We start from the raw sequence: 15,081 nt of genomic DNA, 5'->3' as shown, positions 1-15,081 counted from the left end.
ACAGATTGTGGGTATTACAGGGTGTTTACAGATTGTGGGTATTACAGGGTGTTTACAGATTGTGGGTATTACAGGGTGTTTACAGATTGTGGGTATTACAGGGTGTTTACAGATTGTGGGTATTACAGGGTGTTTACAGATTGTGGGTATTACAGGGTGTTTACAGATTGTGGGTATTACAGGGTGTTTACAGATTGTGGGTATTACAGGGTGTTTACAGATTGTGGGTATTACACGGTGTTTACAGATTGTGGGTATTACAGGGTGTTTACAGATTGTGGGTATTACAGGGTGTTTACAGATTGTGGGTATTACAGGGTGTTTACAGATTGTGGGTATTACAGGGTGTTTACAGATTGTGGGTATTACAGGGTGTTTACAGATTGTGGGTATTACAGGGTGTTTACAGATTGTGGGTATTACAGGGTGTTTACAGATTGTGGGTATTACAGGGTGTTTACAGATTGTGGGTATTACAGGGTGTTTACAGATTGTGGGTATTACAGGGTGTTTACAGATTGTGGGTATTACAGGGTGTTTACAGATTGTGGGTATTACAGGGTGTTTACAGATTGTGGGTATTACAGGGTGTTTACAGATTGTGGGTATTACAGGGTGTTTACAGATTGTGGGTATTACAGGGTGTTTACAGATTGTGGGTATTACAGGGTGTTTACAGATTGTGGGTATTACAGGGTGTTTACAGATTGTGGGTATTACAGGGTGTTTACAGATTGTGGGTATTACAGGGTGTTTACAGATTGTGGGTATTACAGGGTGTTTACAGATTGTGGGTATTACAGGGTGTTTACAGATTGTGGGTATTACAGGGTGTTTACAGATTGTGGGTATTACAGGGTGTTTACAGATTGTGGGTATTACAGGGTGTTTACAGATTGTGGGTATTACAGGGTGTTTACAGATTGTGGGTATTACAGGGTGTTTACAGATTGTGGGTATTACAGGGTGTTTACAGATTGTGGGTATTACAGGGTGTTTACAGATTGTGGGTATTACAGGGTGTTTACAGATTGTGGGTATTACAGGGTGTTTACAGATTGTGGGTATTACAGGGTGTTTACAGATTGTGGGTATTACAGGGTGTTTACAGATTGTGGGTATTACAGGGTGTTTACAGATTGTGGGTATTACAGGGTGTTTACAGATTGTGGGTATTACAGGGTGTTTACAGATTGTGGGTATTACAGGGTGTTTACAGATTGTGGGTATTACAGGGTGTTTACAGATTGTGGGTATTACAGGGTGTTTACAGATTGTGGGTATTACAGGGTGTTTACAGATTGTGGGTATTACAGGGTGTTTACAGATTGTGGGTATTACAGGGTGTTTACAGATTGTGGGTATTACAGGGTGTTTACAGATTGTGGGTATTACAGGGTGTTTACAGATTGTGGGTATTACAGGGTGTTTACAGATTGTGGGTATTACAGGGTGTTTACAGATTGTGGGTATTACAGGGTGTTTACAGATTGTGGGTATTACAGGGTGTTTACAGATTGTGGGTATTACAGGGTGTTTACAGATTGTGGGTATTACAGGGTGTTTACAGATTGTGGGTATTACAGGGTGTTTACAGATTGTGGGTATTACAGGGTGTTTACAGATTGTGGGTATTACAGGGTGTTTACAGATTGTGGGTATTACAGGGTGTTTACAGATTGTGGGTATTACAGGGTGTTTACAGATTGTGGGTATTACAGGGTGTTTACAGATTGTGGGTATTACAGGGTGTTTACAGATTGTGGGTATTACAGGGTGTTTACAGATTGTGGGTATTACAGGGTGTTTACAGATTGTGGGTATTACAGGGTGTTTACAGATTGTGGGTATTACAGGGTGTTTACAGATTGTGGGTATTACAGGGTGTTTACAGATTGTGCGTATTACAGGGTGTTTACAGATTGTGGGTATGACAGGCTGTTTACAGAGTGTGGGTATTACAGGGTTTTTACAGATTGTGGGTAGTACAGGGTGTTTACAGATTGTGGGTATTACAGGGTGTTTACAGATTGTGGGTATTACAGGGTGTTTACAGATTGTGGGTATTACAGGGTGTTTACAGATTGTGGGTATTACAGGGTGTTTACAGATTGTGGGTATTACAGGGTGTTTACAGATTGTGGGTATTACAGGGTGTTTACAGATTGTGGGTATTACAGGGTGTTTACAGATTGTGGGTATTACAGGGTGTTTACAGATTGTGGGTATTACAGGGTGTTTACAGATTGTGGGTATTACAGGGTGTTTACAGATTGTGGGTATTACAGGGTGTTTACAGATTGTGGGTATTACAGGGTGTTTACAGATTGTGGGTATTACAGGGTGTTTACAGATTGTGGGTATTACAGGGTGTTTACAGATTGTGGGTATTACAGGGTGTTTACAGATTGTGGGTATTACAGGGTGTTTACAGATTGTGGGTATTACAGGGTGTTTACAGATTGTGGGTATTACAGGGTGTTTACAGATTGTGGGTATTACAGGGTGTTTACAGATTGTGGGTATTACAGGGTGTTTACAGATTGTGGGTATTACAGGGTGTTTACAGATTGTGGGTATTACACGGTGTTTACAGATTGTGGGTATTACAGGGTGTTTACAGATTGTGGGTATTACAGGGTGTTTACAGATTGTGGGTATTATAGGGTGTTTACAGATTGTGGGTATTACAGGGTGTTTACAGATTGTGGGTATTACAGGGTGTTTACAGATTGTGGGTATTCCAGGGTGTTTACAGATTGTGGGTATTACAGGGTGTTTACAGATTGTGGGTATTACAGGGTGTTTACAGATTGTGGGTATTACAGGGTGTTTACAGATTGTGGGTATTACAGGGTGTTTACAGATTGTGGGTATTACAGGGTGTTTACAGATTGTGGGTATTACACGGTGTTTACAGATTGTGGGTATTACAGGGTGTTTACAGATTGTGGGTATTACAGGGTGTTTACAGATTGTGGGTATTACAGGGTGTTTACAGATTGTGGGTATTACAGGGTGTTTACAGATTGTGGGTATTACAGGGTGTTTACAGATTGTGGGTATTACAGGGTGTTTACAGATTGTGGGTATTACAGGGTGTTTACAGATTGTGGGTATTACAGGGTGTTTACAGATTGTGGGTATTACAGGGTGTTTACAGATTGTGGGTATTCCACGGTGTTTACAGATTGTGGGTATTACAGGGTGTTTACAGATTGTGGGTATTACAGGGTGTTTACAGATTGTGGGTATTACAGGGTGTTTACAGATTGTGGGTATTACAGGGTGTTTACAGATTGTGGGTATTACACGGTGTTTACAGATTGTGGGTATTACAGGGTGTTTACAGATTGTGGGTATTACAGGGTGTTTACAGATTGTGGGTATTACAGGGTGTTTACAGATTGTGGGTATTACAGGGTGTTTACAGATTGTGGGTATTACAGGGTGTTTACAGATTGTGGGTATTACAGGGTGTTTACAGATTGTGGGTATTACAGGGTGTTTACAGATTGTGGGTATTACAGGGTGTTTACAGATTGTGGGTATTACAGGGTGTTTACAGATTGTGGGTATTACAGGGTGTTTACAGATTGTGGGTATTACAGGGTGTTTACAGATTGTGGGTATTACAGGGTGTTTACAGATTGTGGGTATTACAGGGTGTTTACAGATTGTGGGTATTACAGGGTGTTTACAGATTGTGGGTATTACAGGGTGTTTACAGATTGTGGGTATTATAGGGTGTTTACAGATTGTGGGTATTACAGGGTGTTTACAGATTGTGGGTATTACAGGGTGTTTACAGATTGTGGGTATTCCAGGGTGTTTACAGATTGTGGGTATTACAGGGTGTTTACAGATTGTGGGTATTACAGGGTGTTTACAGATTGTGGGTATTACAGGGTGTTTACAGATTGTGGGTATTACAGGGTGTTTACAGATTGTGGGTATTACAGGGTGTTTACAGATTGTGGGTATTACACGGTGTTTACAGATTGTGGGTATTACAGGGTGTTTACAGATTGTGGGTATTACAGGGTGTTTACAGATTGTGGGTATTACAGGGTGTTTACAGATTGTGGGTATTACAGGGTGTTTACAGATTGTGGGTATTACAGGGTGTTTACAGATTGTGGGTATTACAGGGTGTTTACAGATTGTGGGTATTACAGGGTGTTTACAGATTGTGGGTATTACAGGGTGTTTACAGATTGTGGGTATTACAGGGTGTTTACAGATTGTGGGTATTCCACGGTGTTTACAGATTGTGGGTATTACAGGGTGTTTACAGATTGTGGGTATTACAGGGTGTTTACAGATTGTGGGTATTACAGGGTGTTTACAGATTGTGGGTATTACAGGGTGTTTACAGATTGTGGGTATTACACGGTGTTTACAGATTGTGGGTATTACAGGGTGTTTACAGATTGTGGGTATTACAGGGTGTTTACAGATTGTGGGTATTACAGGGTGTTTACAGATTGTGGGTATTACAGGGTGTTTACAGATTGTGGGTATTACACGGTGTTTACAGATTGTGGGTATTACAGGGTGTTTACAGATTGTGGGTATTACAGGGTGTTTACAGATTGTGGGTATTACAGGGTGTTTACAGATTGTGGGTATTACAGGGTGTTTACAGATTGTGGGTATTACAGGGTGTTTACAGATTGTGGGTATTACAGGGTGTTTACAGATTGTGGGTATTACAGGGTGTTTACAGATTGTGGGTATTACACGGTGTTTACAGATTGTGGGTATTACAGGGTGTTTACAGATTGTGGGTATTACAGGGTGTTTACAGATTGTGGGTATTATAGGGTGTTTACAGATTGTGGGTATTACAGGGTGTTTACAGATTGTGGGTATTACAGGGTGTTTACAGATTGTGGGTATTCCAGGGTGTTTACAGATTGTGGGTATTACAGGGTGTTTACAGATTGTGGGTATTACAGGGTGTTTACAGATTGTGGGTATTACAGGGTGTTTACAGATTGTGGGTATTACAGGGTGTTTACAGATTGTGGGTATTACAGGGTGTTTACAGATTGTGGGTATTACACGGTGTTTACAGATTGTGGGTATTACAGGGTGTTTACAGATTGTGGGTATTACAGGGTGTTTACAGATTGTGGGTATTACAGGGTGTTTACAGATTGTGGGTATTACAGGGTGTTTACAGATTGTGGGTATTACAGGGTGTTTACAGATTGTCGGTATTACAGGGTGTTTACAGATTGTGGGTATTACAGGGTGTTTACAGATTGTGGGTATTACACGGTGTTTACAGATTGTGGGTATTACAGGGTGTTTACAGATTGTGGGTATTACAGGGTGTTTACAGATTGTGGGTATTATAGGGTGTTTACAGATTGTGGGTATTACAGGGTGTTTACAGATTGTGGGTATTACAGGGTGTTTACAGATTGTGGGTATTCCAGGGTGTTTACAGATTGTGGGTATTACAGGGTGTTTACAGATTGTGGGTATTACAGGGTGTTTACAGATTGTGGGTATTACAAAATGCTTACAGATTGTGAGTATTACAGGGTGTTTACAGATTGTGGGTATTACAGGGTGTTTACAGATTGTGGGTATTACAGGGTGTTTACAGATTGTGGGTATTACACGGTGTTTACAGATTGTGGGTATTACACGGTGTTTACAGATTGTGGGTATTACACGGTGTTTACAGATTGTGGGTATTACACGGTGTTTACAGATTGTGGGTATTACACGGTGTTTACAGATTGTGGGTATTACACGGTGTTTACAGATTGTGGGTATTACACGGTGTTTACAGATTGTGGGTATTACAGGGTGTTTACAGATTGTGGGTATTACACGGTGTTTACAGATTGTGGGTATTACACGGTGTTTACAGATTGTGGGTATTACAGGGTGTTTACAGATTGTGGGTATTACAGGGTGTTTACAGATTGTGGGTATTACACGGTGTTTACAGATTGTGGGTATTACACGGTGTTTACAGATTGTGAGTATTACAGGGTGTTTACAGATTGTGGGTATTACAGGGTGTTTACAGATTGTGGGTATTACACGGTGTTTACAGATTGTGGGTATCACAGGGTGTTTACAGATTGTGGGTATTACACGGTGTTTACAGATTGTGAGTATTACAGGGTGTTTACAGATTGTGGGTATTACAGGGTGTTTACAGATTGTGGGTATTCCAGGGTGTTTACAGATTGTGGGTATTACACGGTGTTTACAGATTGTGGGTATTCCACGGTGTTTACAGATTGTGGGTATTCCACGGTGTTTACAGATTGTGGGTATTACAGGGTGTTTACAGATTGTGGGTATTACAGGGTGTTTACAGATTGTGGGTATTACAAGGTGTTTACAGATTGTGGGTATTACACGGTGTTTACAGATTGTGAGTATTACAGGGTGTTTACAGATTGTGGGTATTACAGGGTGTTTACAGATTGTGGGTATCACACGGTGTTTACAGATTGTGGGTATCACAAGGTGTTTACAGACTATGGGTATTACATGGTGTTTACAGATTGTGGGTATTACAGGGTGTTTACAGATTGTGGGTATTACAGGGTGTTTACAGATTGTGGGTATTACAGGGTGTTTACAGATTGTGGGTATTACAGGGTGTTTACAGATTGTGGATATTACAGGTTGTTTACAGATTGTGGGTATTACAAAATGCTTACAGATTGTGAGTATTACAGGGTGTTTACAGATTGTGAGTATTACAGGGTGTTTACAGATTGTGGGTATTACAGGGTGTTTACAGATTGTGGGTATTACACGGTGTTTACAGATTGTGGGTATCACAGGGTGTTTACAGATTGTGGGTATTACACGGTGTTTACAGATTGTGGGTATTACAGGGTGTTTACAGATTGTGTGTATTACAGGGTGTTTACAGATTGTGGGTATTACAGGGTGTTTACAGATTGTGAGTATTACAGGGTGTTTACAGATTGTGAGTATTACAAAATGCTTACAGATTGTGAGTATTACAGGGTGTTTACAGATTGTGAGTAGTACAGGGTGTTTACAGATTGTGAGTAGTACAGGGTGTTTACAGATTGTGGGTATTCCAGGGTGTTTACAGATTGTGAGTATTACAGGGTGTTTACAGATTGTGAGTATTACACGGTGTTTTTACAGATTGTGGGTATTACATGGTGTTTACAGATTGTGAGTATTACACGGTGTGTTACAGATTGTGAGTATTACACGGTGTGTTACAGATTGTGAGTATTACACGGTGTGTTACAGATTGTGAGTATTACATGGTGTTTACAGATTGTGGGTATTACAGGGTGTTTACAGATTGTGGGTATTACAGGGTGTTTACAGATTGTGGGTATTACAGGGTGTTTACAGATTGTGAGTATTACACGGTGTTTACAGATTGTGGGTATTACAGGGTGTTTACAGATTGTGAGTATTACAGGGTGTTTACAGATTGTGGGTATTACAGGGTGTTTACAGATTGTGAGTATTACAGGGTGTTTACAGATTGTGGGTATTCCACGGTGTTTACAGATTGTGAGTATTCCACGGTGTTTACAGATTGTGAGTATTACACGGTATTCACAGACTGTCGGTATTATATAATATTTATCGACCCCATGTATTACCGAGTGCTTACCGACTGCTGCTGAGACTTGGCAATGAAGAAGTGTTGTTATCAGGACAGCCACCTGAAGGGCACAGAAGAGGGTTTAAGTTCCGTGTGTCAAGGCCTCCCGAAGCACACATAGTTTGGGATTCACAGTTACGATGGTAACAAACAAACAAAGAAATAAAGTTCATTTAATCCGTTGAGTAAACATGCCTCTCTATAAAGTCTTGCAAGTGTTTGTTCCCCAAAATAAAAACAAACAATGAGTTCATTGCAGAAGAAGAGCTGTGACACACTCACTTCAATCGACTGCGATGACACACTCAGTTACAGTGAGTGGTGTTATCCGAGCATCTGTTCACTCTTCGTGAACCTTGATGATGTTCCATCTTGATGCACGATTTCACTCTCCGTTACCATGGGGGATTCCATCAGCACCAGGTGCTTGCCCAGCCCCATGGGGGATTCCATCAGGACTAGGTGCTTGCCCAGCCCCATGGGGGATTCCATCAGCACCAGGTGCTTGCCCAGCCCCATGGGGGATTCCATCAGCACCAGGTGCTTGCCCAGCCCCATGGGGGATTCCATCAGCACCAGGTGCTTTCCCAGCCCCATGGGGGATTCCATCAGCACTAGGTGCTTGCCCAGCCCCATGGGGGATTCCATCAGCACCAGGTGCTTGCCCAGCCCCATGGGGGATTCCATCAGCACCAGGTGCTTGCCCAGCCCCATGGGGGATTCCATCAGCACCAGGTGCTTGCCCAGCCCCATGGGGGATTCCATCAGCACCAGGTGCTTGCCCAGCCCCATGGGGGATTCCATCAGCACCAGGTGTTTGTCAAGCCCCATGGGGGATTCCATCAGCACCAGGTGCTTGCCAAGCCCCATGGGGGATTCCATCAGCACCAGGTGCTTGCCCAGCCCCATGGGGGATTCCATAAGCACCAGGTGCTTGCTCAGCCCCATGGGGGATTCCATCAGCACCAGGAGCTTGCCCAGCCCCATGGGGCATTCCATCAGCACCAGCTGCTTGCCCAGCCCCATGGGGCATTCCATCAGGACTAGGTGCTTGCCCAGCCCCATGGGGCATTCCATCAGCACCAGGTGCTTGCCCAGCCCCATGGGGGATTCCATAAGCACCAGGAGCTTGCCCAGCCCCATGGGGGATTCCATCAGCACCAGGTGCTTGCCCAGCCCCATGGGGGATTCCATAAGCACCAGGTGCTTGCTCAGCCCCATGGGGGATTCCATCAGCACCAGGAGCTTGCCCAGCCCCATGGGGGATTCCATAAGCACCAGGTGCTTGCTCAGCCCCATGGGGGATTCCATCAGCACCAGGTGCTTGCCCAGCCCCATGGGGGATTCCATAAGCACCAGGAGCTTGCCCAGCCCCATGGGGGATTCCATCAGCACCAGGTGCTTGCCCAGCCCCATGGGGGATTCCATAAGCACCAGGTGCTTGCTCAGCCCCATGGGGGATTCCATCAGCACCAGGAGCTTGCCCAGCCCCATGGGGGATTCCATAAGCACCAGGTGCTTGCTCAGCCCCATGGGGGATTCCATCAGCACCAGGTGCTTGCCCAGCCCCATGGGGGATTCCATAAGCACCAGGAGCTTGCCCAGCCCCATGGGGGATTCCATCAGCACCAGGTGCTTGCCCAGCCCCATGGGGGATTCCATAAGCACCAGGAGCTTGCCCAGCCCCACAGATGTTACTTTTTGAATTGTTTTCTATGAAGAACCATTTCGTTGCAGATGCAGCCATTCTTCAACATGCGAAACTATTACCAGCATTAATTTTTATTTTTATTACAATCTGAGCTTGGATGTTAATTCAAGCCTCATCACGATGGATCTCAAAACGCCACAAAGTATATCTTAAGGCGTTGAACACTGGATCGTTCTTTCTTTCTCTTCGTTTTGAACATCTCAGTGGTTCCTCTGATGACTTATCGGAGTGAAGAAAATCTCAATCGTTTATGTGGAATTTGTCTCTTGTTGGTTCATCCGAAATTAGCAGATCTCGAACTCGTGGCAGTTATTTCCCCTTTCACCCACCGTGGTTTGTTTATTTCATTCATTTTTCTTTGGCATGGGGTTTATCAGGGAATAAAGTTGGGTTCGTTTTCTTTGCCTCATTCAAGTAGCAAGTCACACTTTCCATTCCAGCCAATCTCCTGTTCACACTTTCCATTCCAGCCAATCTCTCGGTCACACTTTCCATTCCAGCCAATCTCCTGTTCACACTTTCCATTCCAGCCAATCTCCTGTTCACACTTTCCATTCCAGCCAATCTCTCGGTCACACTTTCCATTCCAGCCAATCTCGGTCACACTTTCCATTCCAGCCAATCTCTCGGTCACACTTTCCATTCCAGCCAATCTCTCGGTCACACTTTCCATTCCAGCCAATCTCTCGGTCACACTTTCCATTCCAGCCAATCTTCTGTTCACACTTTCCATTCCAGCCAATCTCTCGGTCACACTTTCCATTCCAGCCAATCTCCTGTTCACACTTTCCATTCCAGCCAATCTTCTGTTCACACTTTCCATTCCAGCCAATCTCCTGTTCACACTTTCCATTCCAGCCAATCTTTCGGTCACACTTACCATTCCAGCCAATCTCCTGTTCACACTTACCATTCCAGACACACACACACACACACACACACACACACACACACACACACACACACACACACACACACACACACACACACACACACACCAGGTGACCTGGTATGTAGTGAACCTGATGGATGGTGAGTCCACCTGGGTGGCGACCCTGAAAAACGGTAAGTTGTCCCGATAGTAAACCGGGCGGACAATGAATCCACCCAGGTGGTGAACCCGATGTGTGACGAGTCTATGCAGGTGGTGAGCCCGATGTGTGACGAGTCTATGCAGGTGGTGAGCCCGATGTGTGACGAGTCTATGCAGGTGGTGAGCCCGATGTGTGACGAGTCTATGCAGGTGGTGAGCCCGATGTGTGACGAGTCTATGCAGGTGGTGAGCCCGATGTGTGACGAGTCTATGCAGGTGGTGAGCCCGATGTGTGACGAGTCTATGCAGGTTGTGAACCCGATGTGTGACGAGTCTACGCAGGTGGTGAGCCCGATGTGTGACGAGTCTACGCGGGTGGTGAACCCGATATGTGACGAGTCTACGCAGGTTGTGAACCCGATGTGTGACGAGTCCAGACAGGTAGTGAACCCGATGTGTGACGAGTCCAGACAGGTGGTGAACCCGATGTGTGACGAGTCTACGCAGGTGGTGAACCCGATGTGTGACGAGTCCAGACAGGTTGTTAACCCGATGTGTGACGAGTCTACGCAGGTGGTGAACCTGATGTGTGGCGAGTCTACGCAGGTGGTGAACCCGATGTGTGGCGAGTCTACGCAGGTGGTTAACCCGATGTGTGACGAGTCTATGCAAGTGGTGAACCCGATGTGTGACGAGTCCAGACAGGTAGTGAACCCGATGTGTGGCGAGTCTACGCAGGTGGTGAACCCGATGTGTGACGAGTCTACGCAGGTAGTGAACCCGATGTGTGACGAGTCTACGCAGGTGGTGAACCCGATGTGTGACGAGTCTACGCAGGTGGTGAACCCGATGTGTGACGAGTCTACGCAGGTGGTGAACCCGATGTGTGACGAGTCTACGCAGGTAGTGAACCAGATGTGTGACGAGTCTACGCGGGTGGTGAACCCGATGTGTGACGAGTCCAGACAGGTGGTGAACCCGATGTGTGACGAGTCCAGACAGGTGGTGAACCCGATGGGCTGTGACACTGCCGATGTGGTGAACTTAACAGGTCACTTGCCTCGTGCATGCGTCGCAAATCTCACAGACGAAGACATTCCATCTTTCTCATGCAATTGCAAGAAGACCATGATGGATGAAATTTGATCTGTATTATGAAGTAACAATGCAGTACAGAGAGCAAGTAGCAAACCAAGAGAGTTAGCGGGAATCACGAGAGTAGTTAATGTATTACCTTGATGTTAAACAGGTGACCGAAACACGAACGGAACTTTCATCGTTCATCGAGCCAGAGGTATTGATCTCATTCTCACATTGCGAAGTTTTATTGATTTCTAATCTGATAATCTCGTCCTATCAATGATTACAAATGGTGACTTAAACGGACATCGCAGCATCAGTTTGTTTAACTATTGTGAGATTATAACTTTTACTGGATGTTACTTATTGTGAGACAAACGTGGCTTCGACTCGAGGCCACAACTTTCTGATCATTTCGAGACGACATGTAAACGTGTGTTGTGACACAAAAGGTGAACGTCTTACCTGTACACCGATGCTCAAACATAAGAATTCCTTCATCTCTGCACGTCCCTCGCAGTTGGACAACGACGAGGTCTTGTCCGAAGGAACCTTATAACGTTGTACGATGGTGGGAGGCGTGGACTCCAAGGGACCTGGGTTGATGCCAGGTGTCTGGGCGGGGCGCGTGGGGGAGGTTTGAGGGTTTTTGGTGGTGGTGGTGGTGGTGGAGGTTGTGGTTCGGGTTTATCAGTATGCAGCGGTCTTCGTCGTCTTCTCGGATTGCGTCCATGATCACATTCTCTTGTCGTACCTTGAATTGCTCTTCTATGTTTAATATGATTGGTCACGAGTTTGTCATCATGTCCATGATCTTATCAGGCACTGAATTCATCATCATCAGAACCTGAATCTCCATTTACAAGACGAAGTGACTGGTTTTGGGTGTGCAAGTGAAATCACCACCACGGGGGGCGAATTGTACAAATGACTAGTCAGTGGTCTAGTCAATGCGTCATCGCCTTGAGTCACAAACAGTATTGCTCGGTTAATCCCTGGCTGAGCTCAGCTCTTGTCCAAATAGTGAAAGCGCCAACACGAGACGGTGACGAGACATGTGGAGCCCCTTTAGAGGGCACACAACCCCTGGAATGCTGCTCCCACCACCGAGCAAACACAAAGGTTTCCCGGCACCCATCTCCACCGGCAAACATCAAGGGGTTATCTGTATAAACGGCCTTGTTTTGTGCGTCAAGTAACCGGCGACATCCACCGATGAATCAATGTCCCAAATCAAAATGGCTACACCGACCAGACGAGCCGCACACCCCCCAGCCGCACACCCCCCCAGCCGCACACCCTCCAGCCGCACAACATCCAGCCACACACCCTCCAGCCGCACACCCCCCCCAGCCGCACACCCTCCAGCCGCACAACATCCAGCCGCACACCCTCCAGCCGCACAACATCCAGCCACACACCCTCCAGCCGCACACCCTCCAGCCGCACACACCCCCAGCCGCACAACATCCAGCCGCACACCCTCCAGCCGCACACCCTCCAGCCACACACCCTCCAGCCGCACACCCTCCAGCCGCACACCCTCCAGCCGCACAACATCCAGCCGCACAACATCCAGCCGCACAACCCTGCAGCCACACACCCTCCAGCCGCACAACATCCAGCCACACACCCTCCAGCCGCACAACATCCAGCCACACAACCCTCCAGCCGCACACCCTCCAGCCACACACCCTCCAGCCACACACCCTCCAGCCACACACCCTCCAGCCGCACAACATCCAGCCACACACCCTCCAGCCACACACCCTCCAGCCGCACACCCTCCAGCCACACACCCTCCAGCCACACAACATCCAGCCACACAACCCTCCAGCCGCACACCCACCAGCCGCACAACGCAGCAGCCGCACACCACGCAATTTGAAAGATCAATACATGTTGGTTTCAGGAAGGATGATGCACGCGCGCGCACACACACACACACACACAAACACACACAAACACACACAAACACACACACACAAACACACACACACAAACACACACACACAAACACACACACACAAACACACCCAGACGAGCATATTATTGACAGCCAAACCAAAGTGAATGGGAAGCAAAATGCGAGGCAGAAAATACACAAAGGGAGCGATTATGTTTAAAAATATGGTTGTACCTGGGAGTGTGTGATTATGATGAAATACGGTTGTACCTGGGAGTGTGTGATTATGACGAAATATGGCCATACCTGGGAGTGTGTGATTATGATGAAATATGGCCATACCTGGGAGTGTGTGATTATGATGAAATATGGCCATACCTGGGAGTGTGTGATTATGATGAAATATGGCCATACCTGGGAGTGTGTGATTATGATGAAATATGGCCATACCTGGGAGTGTGTGATTATGATGAAATATGGCCATACCTGGGAGTGTGTAATTATGATGAAATATGGCCATACCTGGGAGTGTGTGATTATGACGAAATATGGCCATACCTGGGAGTGTGTGATTATGATGAAATATGGCCATACCTGGGAGTGTGTGATTATGATGAAATATGGCCATACCTGGGAGTGTGTGATTATGATGAAATATGATCATACCTGGGAGTGTGTGATTATGATGAAATATGATCATACCTGGGAGTGTGTGATTATGATGAAATATGGCCATACCTGGGAGTGTGTGATTATGATGAAATATGATCATACCTGGGAGTGTGTGATTATGGTGAAATCGGGCCATACCTGGGAGTGTGTGATTATGATGAAATATGGTTGTATCTTGGAGTGTGTGATTATGATGAAATATGGTTGTACCTGGGAGTGTGTGATTATGATGAAATATGGTTGTACCTGGGAGTGTGTGATGATGATGAAATATGGCCGTACCTGGGAGTGTGTGATTATGATGAAATATGGTCATACCTGGGAGTGTGTGATTATGATGAAATATGGTCATACCTGGGAGTGTGTGATTATGATGAAATATGGTTGTACCTGGGAGTGTGTGATGATGATGAAATATGGTTGTACCTGGGAGTGTGTGATGATGATGAAATATGGTTGTACCTGGGAGTGTGTGATTATGATGAAATATGGTTGTACCTGGGAGTGTGTGATGATGATGAAATATGGCCGTACCTGGGAGTGTGTGATTATGATGAAATATGGTCATACCTGGGAGTGTGTGATTATGATGAAATATGGTTGTACCTGGGAGTGTGTGATAATGATGAAATATGGTTGTACCTGGGAGTCTGTGATTATGATGAAATATGGTTGTACCTGGGAGTGTGTGATGATGATGAAATATGGTCATACCTGGGAGTGTGTGATTATGATGAAATATGGCCATACCTGGGAGTGTGTGATTATGATGAAATATGATCATACCTGGGAGTGTGTGATTATGATGAAATATGATCATACCTGGGAGTGTGTGATTATGATGAAATATGGCCATACCTGGGAGTGTGTGATTATGATGAAATATGATCATACCTGGGAGTGTGTGATTATGGTGAAATCGGGCCATACCTGGGAGTGTGTGATTATGATGAAATATGGTTGTATCTTGGAGTGTGTGATTATGATGAAATATGGTTGTACCTGGGAGTGTGTGATTATGATGAAATATGGTTGTACCT

General features: G+C 45.4%; 1 protein-coding gene across 1 annotated transcript in view; it reads right to left on the bottom strand.

The window, feature by feature from the left end:
• LOC147029362 (B-cadherin-like) overlaps window positions 1–12,103 on the bottom strand; it is a 56,623-nt gene extending 44,520 nt beyond the window's left edge. The window contains exons 1-2 of the mRNA XM_085872366.1: window positions 11,929–12,103; window positions 7,649–7,700 (exon numbers count right to left, since the gene is read on the bottom strand). Of these exons, the coding sequence (XP_085728492.1) occupies window positions 7,649–7,700; window positions 11,929–11,964 (88 nt within the window). The 5' untranslated portion in view covers window positions 11,965–12,103. The remainder of the gene's footprint in view (window positions 1–7,648; window positions 7,701–11,928) is intronic.
• Between the last annotated feature and the right edge of the window lie 2,978 nt (window positions 12,104–15,081).

This window comes from Eptatretus burgeri, chromosome 3 (genome assembly GCF_056783735.1).
Source record: "Eptatretus burgeri isolate ZD-2024b chromosome 3, Ebu_testis_v1, whole genome shotgun sequence".
Lineage (NCBI taxonomy): Eukaryota > Metazoa > Chordata > Myxini > Myxiniformes > Myxinidae > Eptatretus > Eptatretus burgeri.
The sequence above is the reverse complement of the archived record's forward strand: the minus strand, read 5'-3'. Positions and strand labels throughout refer to the sequence as shown.